The sequence below is a fragment of the Psittacula echo genome, assembly GCF_963264785.1.
Source record: "Psittacula echo genome assembly, chromosome: 21".
Taxonomy (NCBI): Eukaryota; Metazoa; Chordata; class Aves; order Psittaciformes; family Psittacidae; genus Psittacula; species Psittacula echo.
This window is the reverse complement of record NC_137757.1, coordinates 7,194,367-7,208,905: the sequence shown is the minus strand read 5'-3', so window position 1 is coordinate 7,208,905 and position 14,539 is coordinate 7,194,367. Positions and strand designations below refer to the sequence as shown.

The following is a 14,539-nucleotide window of genomic DNA, read 5'->3' as shown; positions in this document are numbered from 1 at the left end:
TAAAGAAGCCTTTAATTTTGACTTGTCAGATTAAATATCATCACCTATATTGCAGTATATCCTATGAGCTTCCAGCATGAACTGGATTCTCATTGTCCCAGACACTCTGGGGATAAACCTAAAGGCAGTTCTAGGAGACATCTACCTGAGATACACTCCTTGTCACACACCTCTTCAAAGCAGGTGGGACTCACCCCTTTAGATACAGCCGTCTTGCAACAAAACAGGGCAGGGAAGGCAGTGCAGGGGAGGCTGGATGTGCTCATACCTGTGCAGGATGGAGGGTCTGGTTGCCAGAAAAATCTGTTCTCAATCTGCACACAAGTGATTTTGGCCTCCCCTTGCAGAGCGTATCCTGGATTACACTGGAAGATGATGGAGTCACCTGCCTCTTTGCTGTCACCACTCCGGCTCCCATTCTGGGGAATTCCTGGGTCATTGCAGGAAGTGGCAGTGGAAACTGAAAGTATTAAAAAATATATATTTAATATAGATAGATTTATATTTAACACAGGCTTACAGCACCAGCTGTACTTGGACTCTTGTCCTTAAACACACATCAAACTGATGACTTCATTCTCCATCCCTCCTCCTTCAGTATCCCTTAAAGTTGCCACACACAAGAACTAGCTTTTCCTTTGCACTGAGCATCTGCCACTCCAGCTGGTGAAGGCTCTGGGGAACGGCAAGTTCAAGTACACTACACAGAGTGCAACTCTGATGCATAATTGTGCACATGCATGTTTGCTTCATGAGTCCAGACATCCGCTGATCTTACACGGCAGTTTTATAGAACCTGTGTCAGACACATGCTGCAAACCAAACCAATCCCCTGACACTTCCCACTTCCCTGGCGTGGCAGAGCAATTTAGCCTTTAGCCCTGTGAAGCATCAAGCCTGACCTTTCAGAAACACACGTGTTTCCCTCCCAGTCCTTCAGCTGTGTCCCTCTGGGGATGAGATGAGCCCCTCAGCTCCTCCTCAGCGCAGGGCAGGCAGCAGAGCTTCACTACTGACTGAGCTCAGGGTCTGTCAACACCACAACTACTTAACAGTATGGAAAGGCCTGGAGTAATAGGAGATTTGCAAGCTTATATAGATCATTAAAGTTCACAAGATCCCAAACTGCGTACTTTTGAGCTTAGGTCTGACTACTAAGTCACACCTTGTGAACAAAGGCTTTGAGCAGGAGCATTTAAGAAAGACCAGCTCTGTACTGGGCAGTGGAGCAGAGCTTATTTCCTGCTAAGTTGAGCAGAGTCTGTTTCACGCAGGCAGTTTAGAGAAAGCTCTTCTCAAAAGAGCCAGAGTAAATCCCCCTCTCTCTTTCTGTGCAGCTCGAGATAAGCAAGTGAGCAGCCCAGGCCAGTTCTTCCTAGCAGGAGACACAAGCCTGGCAAAGAAAGAGGACAGCAGAACTGTGCTGGGTGACACAAAGATTTCCCTCCTCTTTGGTCATCCCAGAAGGTCCTGTACCCAGCACAAACCCTTCCCAAGGAGCTGGCCTGCTCTCTCAGCCATGCAAGGCACCCTGAGCAGAGAGCTATGGGCACAAGTTTGGGAGAGACAAAATGACCTCTGACGCTTGGATACATCTGAGTCCCAGGAAGGTCATACCATCATTCACCCAACAGCCTCCCTGTTTACTCCCATCGCCAAAACAGGCACCTGGCTACTGGTCATATCAGTGAAGGCCTGCAGCCTGGAAACCTCTGTGTCAGTGCTGAAATACATTACCCTAATAGAACTGAAATTTATGTGTTTGCAACGCCAGATCTTAGGTAACAGCAGCCAGGACTCAGGCACTGACAGACTGCAGTTGCACTACATGTAGTGCTGCTGTGAGCAATGACATCCCTATGGCCAATAGAGCTTTTTGTGGTCTGCATCTCCAGGGATCCAATTTGAGGGTTTGTAAATAGACTTGGTTTTCAGAGCCCAACTGCTCTCAGAACACCTGGGGGAAGCTGCCTGCATACTGGTGTCTTTAAGGGACCTATGGGAATGTGATGGAAAGTATCTGTAATTCCTGCTTGTGTATTCCACAATGTACTGCTCCACATCTTGCTGCCAAGTTCACCACTGTGAAGGTGACTGTAGCAGAGGGAGCGCAGAATTCACCTGCATTGCAAAGACAAAATAGCAAAGTTTCTCAATTTGCAGAGACTGCAGCCAAATCTGGTAGAGCACAAATGGCTGGAAGTCCTAGAAGACAGCACAGTTGCTGCTCCTCCCGTGTTCAATACAACATCATCATCAGTACTTTGCAGATGGACCTGAAATCACTTTATCAGCAAAGCTGGGCTTGGACAACGCTGAGGAAACAATCTAAAGCCTACCTGAAAACTGAACAGCAAAGCCCTGCTTGCTTGTGAAGAAGTCAGTGTTGAACTGAAGGATGACTGAGTTGAAAGTGCTGTGGACATCGCTGGGTAAGCTGGACCCGCTGATCTCCTTCAGGAGGATGCCATTCTCCACTGGACCATCCCAGATCCTCAGCACGTCGTGGAACTCCTCGGTGTGGAAAACCATGAAATGGAGCCTGGAAATGAACTGGAAGTCAGACCACAAAGAGCTCTGCCTTTATTCCCAAAAGGATAAGAAATGCGGTCAGTACCAACCTAAGGTAGCCTGACCCACAAGGAATGCGTTCTCTCCTGTTACCCGAACTCAGCTTGAAAGCTCTCCAGCAAACTTCATCCCCCTATAAGCACCAAGATCTCTTAGTCACATCCATAAAAAAACCCAACTCAGTCATGGATACTAATGTTTTCTGAAAAGTTGGGTCCTTTCTGGCGTTTCTGTCCTAAAAATCCTGAGGAATACAGTGCAGGTCCAAAAGCCCATGGTGGGCGGTTAGCCAGAATGTCACAGCTGGTTTTACACTGAAGGTGCTCATTGCAATAAGCAGCTGTCACATAGACAAAAGGCTCAGCCAAGGACACACGGGAAAGCTCCAGCAGAGAGGTACAGGGACTGTGAAGGGAGGATGGGGTTTGTCTGTAGTTGCACTGAATTCTATAACAGATGAACACAGAAGTATAGAGAAACTTACTCTAAAAAGAGATTTAGCAGAAAATGTGCTGGGGTCCCCTCACAACTTATATACATTCATCCCATTGTCCCTGTGCTACACACAGCAACAACCTTGGCTGTCCTTCAGCTTTCTTCTTTGTGTCCTGCAAGAAACTGCTCATTGGCAAGAGCCAGCATCTACTGATAAAATGCATTGATTTTTGTTACCTGCACTCAAGAGCAAAGAATTTGCTCCTGGCACCAAGATAATCTTGTGTATCGGGGCTGGGGGGATAAAAGAGGGAAGGAAACAACCAACACGACTCTTCATTAAAACAGCATCATGCTAGAAAATAAACCCTTACCAGGGTGTTAACTGCCCTGGAGGTGAACAGAAAGGGCAGAAAAGGGTGTTCAGAAGGGTGGCAAACAGGTGGGTACAAGTTCTGAGCAATGGATTGCAGCACCTCCGAAGATTTGGCCATGTTTCACAAAGTTCTGAATAGTGCAGAACTGCATCGAGATCAGCTGGCACTGAGATCCCTGCTATCCAATAAACCCCAGTGCCACTTCCAACTGGGAGTTCACTGTTCTCAGCTGTGTGAGCAGCACTCTAAGGCAAGTTTCACTCATTTTGCACTGTTCCCCCCTACTTCTCTTTCCTATTTCTCTCCCGAGTCCCACAGATAAGTCATTTCAGCTGTAATTTTATGTGTGTGCGCATGTGTCTGTTTGCACAAGCACAGGATTAATCCTCTCTCAGAGTGCAACCCTTTTAACTTTCATGGCAATAATGAGCAGACTAATTTTTCCATCCTTCCTTCCCTCGTTCTGTGCAGATACAGCTTTATTCAGAAAGCTCTGGTGATTAATTTTAATGTAAGTTATAAATGTGAGCTTTATACAATTGTATCATGCATGAAGAGGATTATTTTTCCAATGGATTACCATAAAAATGAAGTTGCTGAAAATGTGCGCTCTCAACTACCCAGAGATATCTGTTCTGTCTGAGCTGCCAAATAAAGGCGCAGAAGAAGGGAGCGCTCATCTCTGATGAACAGAAGGGTCACAAAGGTGTACTACTGTATCATTGCCTGGCACCAGCGCACTTCAGCCCTGGCCTCTTCCAAGCCTCTGGCTCATCCTGCAAACACAAGCTTCTCATTTGAGTACTCTTACAGACGCAGACAGGGACTGTGTGTTAGTGAATTCACTTGCTGAAGCAGCCACTTATGCTTTTGGGGGAGGAGCAAGAGGGGGTGTTTGCTGCCTACATTGTCCTATGAAAATCTCTGCGTTCTTCAGAACCTTTTACAGAAAAAAAAAGAGGAGGCTTCAACTGGAAGTTGCCTGTGTAGGAATTAAGCTGCACTGATGATGCTCTTTGTCCTGTGTTCACACCAGAAACCATCCATTATTGAACCACACTAAAGAGCAGAGCTAATGGAGGACATTTCTCTATTAAGTAACATGAAAATACTGGACGAAACCTATCTCCGGCATAAACTCATCATCTAAAAGCACCCTAGAGCTCAATGTAATTAACAGCCTCTGCTGAAGAGACGATGAGTGCTGATGCAGCAAGAAGGCTACAGTGGAGATAAAAGGGCACTGACAGTGAAGGAGCGTAGGGCTGGAACAGCAACAGGTCTCAGGTCAGCAGAGAAACGGGGCTGACACACCAGCTAACAAGCACTAGAAATTATGATGGAAGATCGTGGGAGAAGAGCATTACTGCTGAACTTACAATCTACATTTCTCTCTCTCAAGTCCCATCACTTAGCAGATACTCTACTTGCCAATATACTTCAGTTTTCTGTTGAAGATGACTTTAGCTGGACTGGAATATGTGGGTACACACAGAGCAGTACTGAAATGGCTTGGCAGGGCTTGGGCAAACTTCAGCGTGGGAACAGTGGCTAAGCAGCAGCAGGGATCACAGATGAAGTATCACTGAGCAGGAAACTGCCTGGATTCTGCTGGTGACTGCACTAACTTTATGAGCCAAATGTTCTCAGCACCATGCTTACCTAAGTGCCAAATTCACAGAGCTTAGAAACAGATTACGTTTCAAACTGCCATTTTCCAACTGGAAAGCGGCAACAGGACAATAAAAGAAGTCAGAAGAGGAGGAGCAGAAAAGAGTCTTTGGTCTCTGTACAGACCAGATGTTTAGAAACCAACCTGAGTGTTTCCTTTGGGAGGATAATTACATTGTATGTGCTCTATTTATTATTCAACCAATAAAAAGATGTAATTAGAAGACGAAGGGTAAGTGCTGTGGTCTCAGTTTTCCAGCTGTCCACTCACCTCTGGGGACCCTCACACCTGACTCTTCACTCTCACAACTGTAATGTGACAGAGCTCAAACCTTTCAGTGTTCAGTGCTGGAGGTGAACCAAACTCGGAACTGCCTCTATCCGTTCCTGGGATGTGATCTTCCAGGAAATTTTATACATACATCATCGCTTTAGGATTCTGTCACTTGGACACATACTAAACACGGTTGGGAAATTCAACATTAATCTGGTGGAAAAGATTTGTTTCTGAATACATCACATTGAGGGAAGGGGTTTACACTGTACATGCACATAAAAGCTCTTGGATTTCATTTTAATACAGAAAGACTACAGGCAGCAATAGCACATCATCTGGTGTCACCATTCATGGCACAATAGCTGTTACAGGCACAGTCCAAACAGGGCGAAAAAGCTGAAGAGAAAGAAGCGATGCTACCTCTGTCCAACCTGGCAAGGAGATAAACCAGCACTTGTTTCCTCATTTGGGATTATCAAGGTGAGAGAGCATTCTCTCTGCTTGCCTTGTATAATTATTGATCTGCTTCTAGAAAAATAAGCTGCACATAGGAAGAAAACCAAGCTACAATAACCCTGGTGCAACTCACCCTATTGTGCAACCAGCTTCGGCCTCTATTGTCCAAATACAATTCAGATTATGATCGTAGGGTGTTGGGTAACCAGGAGACAGTATCCGTCCTGACGACTCTCCTTTGATAGTTCCCCCACACTCAGCTGAAAGAAACATATGGGTGAGTGAGAAGATTCATGACATATTACAGTTCTTACTTGGCAACAAAGCAATTCTCATCCTACAAATACAATAGGGAGTATTTCTTGCCATTTAAAGAGATTCTTAAACCTACAAAACAAAGATAAAGAGAGTCATTTAATTCAGCTGCACTTCTGTGCACGTTCCCAGCACGCGAGATGCTGTCAAAGCTCCCCTCCACCTTTCTGACTTTGTAGTGGGTAAAGGCAGAGCCTGCCAGCATCCTGCTTTCCCTGACTCACACATGGGGGGGGTGAAAGAGCTCGATTCTTCTGCTTGTACCCTCAAAACATCTGAACAATTCATCAGTGTGACAGAATGAAGAAGCCAACATACGTGTGTGTCTGCTGAATGAACCTGAGGAGTTTGAATACATTTTCATAACGTATCCATTCAAATTCAGTACGTTTCCACGTGCTCAGATGTGACTATTCACATTAAATAAGTGTACAGCAAATACGGTGAAAGTTAGGATGATGCATAAATCACAGAATTTTGTCTTTCTACCTTAATAATCAAGGTTAAAATTCAGCAGAGAGTTCCTGCATAAAGAATGGTCCTAACTCATGGGGGTGTCAATGTCTGAGCACATCAATCACAGCCATGAAAGCAGCCTCCTGCTTGTTGAGATCTCTCAGAGGACTAAGTCTGTAAGAACTTCTCCATGTCCCGGATACATCGGCTGATTATGAAGTTGTCAAGTAACAAACCGACAGCAATTCATCCAGATAGAATAAAGTTAGCATCAGAATTTTCCAAGTAAGAAGAGGTTCTTCTGGAGAGCTACAGGTAAAAGGGGACTCAGTACTTAGCTAAGAAAAGACAGAGGGAATTAAACTGTCTCAGAATCTGGCATCAGATGTCATGTAGCTCTCAAATAAACATGACTCTGAATTGTCAAAAGCCTGGACACACGTTGGTGTCTGCCATTATCAGCAAGTGCCACTCTGTTTAACACACTCAAGTGAAAGGACAAGGACTGGAAAAGCAGCAGTCTCCTTACAGAAACCTTGTCGAACATGTGCTTGGAGCACAGTGTTCCTGTTCAGGCTGCTTGTAAAAGTTTTTCAGCAATCACTGCTCTCAACCTGAAGGTGCCTTACATAGCACCCTTATCACAGTCTTTATTAACGCAGAGGGGTAGAACCAATACCAGAGTTAATGTCATATGTATTAGCAAAAGAGGAAGAAAGGGTGCTCAGCATGATGCTCACAAGGGAGTACTTGTAAGAGGATGTTTTCAAAGCAGGAGTTGTCTCACCTACACAGGTTGGCAGGGGTTGATCCCAAGCTCTCCGCTCCCCAGTCAGGCAGACCAGCACCCTGCTGCCTCGCAGAGTGTAGCCAGGGTCACAGCTGAAGGATACTGAGCTGCCAGCAAAGTGTCCCTCGTCATGTACCTTGTAACCGAACTGTGGGATGCCAGGGTCCTCACATTTAATGAGTTCAAAACCTGGAGTGGGAGAAACAGCATCTGTTTTAATCTGGTATTTAACAGCCAGGAGATATTAACACAGATCAGATCATAATTTTCTTCTCAAAATCATTTGCTGAAGAGAAAAAACACCATATTGAACATCAATATTTTTTTAATTACTATTTGAATGAGATCCCACGAATCTGGTATCTCAGCTTGGATCCAAAGTTTCTGCATCACCACCACCCCATTCACAACTGAAAAGGCTTGCTGACATTATCATCTCTCTCACTCCAACTCCACTTGAGACTACAAGATCTTTCTGGAAAGGACTTTCCCCTGGTCACGCAACTGCAACACAAAAATGCAACACTATACCTCAGACTCCCACCTCACAAGCATAAGGATCTTAGGACTTACTGGAAAACTGCAGCTCAAAGCCTTTACTCGTGTTCTCAGCGTTGGTGATGAACTCGAGCCACATGCTGCTGGAAGTGCTGTTGATGCTGGTGCTGAGCATTTCGGAGCGGCTGAAGGAGCCCAGTAGGCGAGCAGAGCTATTGCTGCCATCGTAGATCTGGCAGGAACAAGAAACAGAGTCTGGCAAACATCTTTTATTTGCTACTTCAGGGACCAAATCATCCCTGAGTGCAAACAGGGACAGATCCTTTGAAGCCAGGGAAACTATCCCAACTAGTGATGAGAGTGGTGCCACTCAGCTGAGGAGCAGGATTCACACCCTGGAGGATCCACATCCTTCTCTTTACACCTGAGCTTACACTGCACCCAGGGCTGTATTTTCTGAACCAAGCTCTTTCCAAAGCACAGCTACTGGGAAAACCATTTCCTCCCTACAGTGACTCATAGATGTGCCTTGACCCCACTATTATTTAAGAAAACACATTCTTTATCCCTTTCTTTTAGATAGCATGATTCTCTATGAGGATAAAGAGCAACTTCTCACTAGTGGAGATTGATAGATCCTTTCCTCAGGAGCAGATGAGAAGCTGATGACAAACCTGTTGAGAGAACATCATTTCCTCCACAACGAGCATGTTCTCTGCATTAGCTGGAAATCTCTCTCTCCTTCCAGTCATTTGTGAGCTGAAAATATGTGGATTACACCCATCTTGCAGTGCAGAAGTATGGCACTTAAATAAGGACAGAGGCGTTCTCTGGGAAGATGGCTTAGCACAGCAGCTCACATCTTGTAATAATGTCTGCTACAAAACCCATTTCTTTGTGGTTAACAAACAGCCTGGATTTGTCTCCTCCGATATAGAGTCCTGCAACTTGTAAATGCAGATTAATCAGAGTGTGGGAATGCTGAAGAGCTTGTCTGGAATTCTGCATTTAAATAAACCCTTTTTTGGGGACAAATCAGCCTTGATTCTTAAAAACACAAAAATAATGCTAAGCACCTCACACTTCCCCATGTGTTAACAGCTCCTCTGTACAACTACGCAGGCAAGAGCTGAAGTTTAGCTACAAACTAAACTGGCATTCCAACAAATCTGTATATCTCAGGGAAGACTCCACAGCAGAAGGTGCAGTGATACAGCAAAGACATCTGCATTTTTAACGGATAGAGGGTTTGTTTATGCATCCATCTGCAGACTGCAGCCCCAAATAAGCAGCTAGGCTGAAGTGCACAGGACACTCACTACTGCTTCGGTACCAGCGACTGCTGAGAGCCGGTGAAGTTCAGAGGTGCTGATTCCCTAAAATTACACAGTATGTTTTTAAGCACAAACTAATGCACAACGGTGACACCCTGCTCAGTGTCCCTGGGCTGCAAGATACTGTTTCACAGCTGTATCACCTTTTGTCTCTCGCTGTAACCTTAGAGGGGATGCACACAGGCTGTTTTAGCCCAGCTGCCCTGCCTGAAGTTCAGTCTGCTCCATGGCACCTTGCTGCTGTGTTCAAACCTGCTGTGCCAATCACAGGGTGATACAGCAAGCTGTGCTTCACTGCCTGAGACACAAGAATTACCTTGAGGACATCTCCTGCCTCCAGTTCAAAAGTCCTGGCTTTCAGCTGGATCCCCTTTCCTGGCTGGGTCTGGATGGAGTAGATGCACTCATGGTTGTTGTTGTAGTTTAGTGGATAGTTGGGGGACAGCAGAACACCTTGGGTTCCAGTTACAGATGAACCACATTCAGCTATATAAAGACAAACCCCCACATTTTAATTATCCCGTTGTACTCCAGGCACACAGCACATGCAGGTGATTCCTCCATCAGCCACAGATGCTCTCTCCTTCCTTCCCATACCCATCTGCTACCACATCCACAGGCTCTTATTTCCAAGTGCAGTCAGCAAACGAAACAGTACTTAACAGCATTTCCATCATCATTAAACCTCGGGTGCCTTATGAGAGAGATTAATGCCTCCTCCTTATGCAGACAGGGAAACTGAGTCACAAGAAGTTGATGTGCTCAAATGATTCTACAAAGAAGGAAATAAAGAAGGAAAGAGTCCTCTCCCTGTTATTCATTCACCACGATCTGCTGTCTGTTCCTGTTCCATCACATTCTTCTAAGTAAGACTTCTCTCCTCCTTCACCAGATCTGCTTCCTTTTCTACTCTATGTAGTGTGAACAGCATTTGATTTTAAGCCAAATTTGAAGTTAGAAGATTTGTGAGACTCCAAACTTGGCAGAATGAGCATTTTTAGAGAGGGAAGGGAATGGCAGCTTTGGAGGTTCAACCTGTCTTGGGATGTCAGCAAATTGCAGTTCAATGCTTCCAGAAAACAGCAACAACCATCCCTCACCTTTGCATTTTATGCATTTTAATGGCAAGCTTTTAAGACCACAACCTCTCTCTTGTAGGATCATGCCACTGTGAGCATAAGAGGACTGCTACGGGCACGTCCTCACTACATGAAGCAGTGAGCAGGCATTCAAGCAGCAGCACTGCCGCTGTCAGTGACAGCACTGAGCTCGTGGCACAGTGTGAGGATGAACTCCTACCTGCTGCTATTCTAGGGAGGAAGCAACAGTCTGCAATGCTTCCATACAGCTTGAGGGCTTGCTTGCAAAATGGCATCCAAAGGACGTTCGCCTGCTGCCAGCAGTGCTGCCTGGTCCCAGTGCCTGACTGCAGCCAGTTCACTCTGTGTATCCATAATCCCTCAACAACTGTAAACCTGCCCTGCAACCACCATGTGCTCAGGATTTTTCACTGCTCCCTGATTAGCTCCCACATGAGCAAACCACAAACCATTGTTTTCTTGGCCTATTTACCCTGAAAGATTTCCAGCTGTAAAACACTGGCTTCCTGTTCCTTTGAGTCCTGGTGTTTTGCATGCACGGCTGGGGAGAACCACTCCAACTTGTCCTGGAAACAGCTTTTCTGATTAGCAAGCTCTGCCTCATCTCCATGAGCCCTTCACAGCATACCAAGCTGCTGGAGCTGAGGAAAACCATCACTGTGCAGCTTTCTGCATGGACTCTGCCACCTCTGCTGGTCCTCCAATAAAACACTGGAGTTAAGTAAGGATTAAGTAAGGGTTAAGTAAGGAAGCAGCAGATACACCAAGAGGAGGTACTTTGGAAGCAACTTTCTCCTCCTCTCTTGCCACGTACGAAAAGCAGGACATTCACTTGGGCACAGGGATGATGCTGGAGACCTCACCACTTGGGATCTGAGGAAGCAGTTGGTGGGGAGCATCCCTACCCTGGAGAGAGGGGTCAGCCAAGGGAACAAGCTACCCTTATTCTTTCTAGACCCATTTCTAGAACAGGAATTGAAAACAAAGCGTCTGGTCTGTCTGGCAGAAACAAAGCTCCTGGGATCTTAAGGGGCACATCTCCAGTACCATTACATATCCAGGGTGAGTACACAGATCTAAGTGTGTAGCAGGGACATTGTGGCCAAAGCTGTCACCCTGCCACCAGAGCTCTGGGTAAACCAGAACTGAATTTGACCCACTATTATACAATCAACATACTAACTCAAACCAGCTGCAGGAGGGGACTGGGAGATGAAGCCACTGTGTCCACTTAATGATAATGTCTGAGGATCAAATTTAAAGCTTTGTTAGGATTCTTTCTGATGTCTATTCCCCTGATTAGCTTTCTCTGCAACCTGATTATCATTCATGCCCTGAAGAGGCTGCTTGTCACAGCAGGATGATGCAGCCCTGTGACCTACGCATTATGCAGTGCTGGGAAATTAATCCAGATAGAGAAAGCAGAACAGCTCTTGCTGGAATGTTCTATTTGCAATGGCCCTCAAAGGTCACTACCACAGATCAGGAAAACCTACCCAGCAGGCTTTGCCAGAGTGAAACCAGGTAAGAGATCTGGTCTGCCTCATTTGAGTGAATCCCTCATGGCTCTGGGCAGCAGCAGAGCACTGAGCAGTTTTCTACTTACTAAACTGCACAAGAAAAAGGTATGGTAATGATTCATCCACTCATGCAATCACTGGGGCTGCAGAGGCATCAGGTGTCTGCTGAGGAGTGACCCAATCTGCTATGTGCCTGGTGGCCCCCAGCCCAAGACAGAACCGCAGCCTTTCTGCCCATCCCTGCACGCACCTGCAGGGCTGAAACCTCATTCCAGCTCCCTCTCCCCCCCCCGGCACCGACCACTCCGTGAGCTGTCAGACGCCTCCCATCCCTGCCCACCAAAACCAGCCAGCACAGCGTAACCAACCAAGCAAAATGAAAGCACATGACCACCTACCAACACACCTTGGCAGAGGCGAACTCCACACACGCCGTCTCCCCCCGAGGCAGGTGATGCGGGATGCGCCCTCCAGCCGGTACCCAGGGAAGCAGGAGAAGGTGAGGACATCCCCCACTCCAAACTGCAGGCCCTTCCTGATGCTGTAGGCGGGGACCTCCGGCTCATCACAGGGCTCCAAATCATATTCTACAGGGGACAAAGGGACATTCATGGAATGGCAGGGTGACACCTCATACTCTGCTCTCCCTGGTGATGGTACCCCAGTCCCTGAACACGAGGATGAGGAGGAAGCTCTAAGTTTTGATCTAGCTGCAGTGAAGCTCTGCAAAGGAAGCATCCATAAGGACGTACATCCTGCTTGAGCCATGAAGACCAACTTGGGTTTCACTCTCAACATGCAACCCCCCAGGGCATCACCAGGATAACCACAGAATCATCAACTCAGCTACACTGGAAAAGACCTTCAAGATCAAGTCCAACTGTTACCCCAAGACTGCCAAGCCATTGGCATTCTGGATAATAGTCAAATACATGCCTCCGACCATAAAACATTTGATGGAAACCTCTTTTGAGGGCTATTTTTTGAAAAACAACAGACCTGCAAAGTGCAAGAACGCACAAATGTATCTGAAGAAAGCTAAAACTGATACCCATTTTCAGTTTCCAAGATAAGAAAGAAGTCTCCAAATACATAGTTACATAGACATATAGTATACATTATACATATAGTAGTTACAGTACATACAGTTAGAGGCAATCTTTTTAAAGGCAAAAAGCCTTTTCCACGCATCAAAATGAAAATGAATTGGAAATTTTCTGACTAGTTTCCATGGAATATGGAAAACATATACTAGTATATACTAGCATATACTAGCTCCCATGCGAATCCCTAACTTGAGAGGCCAGAACTAAAGCACTAGAAGTCAGTTCTCAGTGCAGCAGGTTTGATCTGCATCTATGGCAACAGAGCTCTGTTTGTCAAAGGCAGTGAGCATCTCAGCACTGAGCTCCACAACAAAATTGGCCATTTCTCTTCCACACCAGCACTCTGAATCTGCAGCTGGTGCCCTCCAGATTAAAAGGGATGCTGAGACATAGGGAAGAACAGCCCCAGTGCAAAAAGCTTCTGTCCATTAAGTGATTGCTTTACAGAACAGCTCGTTGGGGCACTCGAGCAGCGCAGGTTTCTGCAGTGTGTGCACAGGCAAACACTTCAGCAGTCATTTGCTGGACTTTGGGTTAAAGGACACCTTGTGTGCTTCAAGCAGAGATTACCCACATGAAGCAATTATTTATTGGCGTGATGGTCTGTTCTGCATAGGCAAAAGTGCCTTTCTCTGAGCCTCTCTCCAAGAGCACCACGCACACGCTCCTCTTCATTGACAACTTCTGAGGATACAGAACTTCATGTGAAGAACCCAGCGTTTTGTGTAATCAGTCAAAGGCAGCACCAGAAGTGGCTTGGTTCAGTAAGCATGGGGCTGAACTGGCTTACTGAAGGTTCTCAGGGCAGAGGCCAGATCTCCAACAGCATAGCAGGGCAAGGAGGCTTGTGAAACCAGCAGAATCCTGCCTCCCTCAACGCCCTGCCCTGTGCACCAAGAGGTCTGCTCTCATCTGCCATTACAGCAGGTCAATTAGAGCCCAGCAAGAGAAAATGTTGCTCCCAGTTCCGCAGCAATGCCAATGGGCTCATGGAAACCTGGCCCAGGCTGCAGGAGGCATGTGTGACATCTAGGACAGGCTGAAGCCAGCGGCAGAGGCTGGGTCAGTGGATGAGCTCCAAGTGGGGCAATGAACCAAAGGGAAAAGCAGAGACCAGACGGACAATGGGAGTGACCAGCTCTGCCTTGCTCCTTATCCAAGAAGTCCAGATTGCTCAGCACTGCCTTCCAAAAGATCTCATCTGTCCCAGCTTCCCATGTTAGAAATGCTGTACTTACTGCAATGATTTTCCTCTGATAAACAGGGAAGGAAAGCATCAGGAGGGAAGAGGGACAGCACACCCCAAGAAAACATGAGCTGACACTCAGTCCGTAACAGAGCAGAGATGACCGTGTGAGGAGGAAGAAAGCAACAAAGATGTCTGTAGTGGGATTTAATTCCAGTGGGTTCAATCCAGTCATCTACTGGGGGGCTCAAGGCAAAACTGCTACATCCGGTGACATGGGGACTGCAAGGAGAATACTTTTTGGGTCATACTGTGGCTTCATGCTAGAATAATTTACTGGGGTAACAAGAGGAGTGACTGTCAGTGACCCGAATCCCATGTAACTGCACCGACAGAGAAATACTCCCAAGATTTGCAGGAGAGTGGGAAGGGAAACTTCCTTTGCCC

At 46.4% G+C, this 14,539-nt stretch overlaps 1 protein-coding gene across 1 annotated transcript in view; it reads right to left on the bottom strand.

The window, feature by feature from the left end:
• CSMD2 (CUB and Sushi multiple domains 2) overlaps positions 1–14,539 on the bottom strand; it is a gene marked incomplete at both ends in the record, with an annotated part of 259,384 nt that overhangs the window by 76,257 nt on the left and 168,588 nt on the right. The window contains 7 exons of the mRNA XM_080632482.1: positions 269–460; positions 2,340–2,542; positions 5,921–6,047; positions 7,346–7,537; positions 7,922–8,078; positions 9,497–9,666; positions 12,199–12,387. Of these exons, the coding sequence (XP_080488608.1) occupies positions 269–460; positions 2,340–2,542; positions 5,921–6,047; positions 7,346–7,537; positions 7,922–8,078; positions 9,497–9,666; positions 12,199–12,387 (1,230 nt within the window). The remainder of the gene's footprint in view (positions 1–268; positions 461–2,339; positions 2,543–5,920; positions 6,048–7,345; positions 7,538–7,921; positions 8,079–9,496; positions 9,667–12,198; positions 12,388–14,539) is intronic.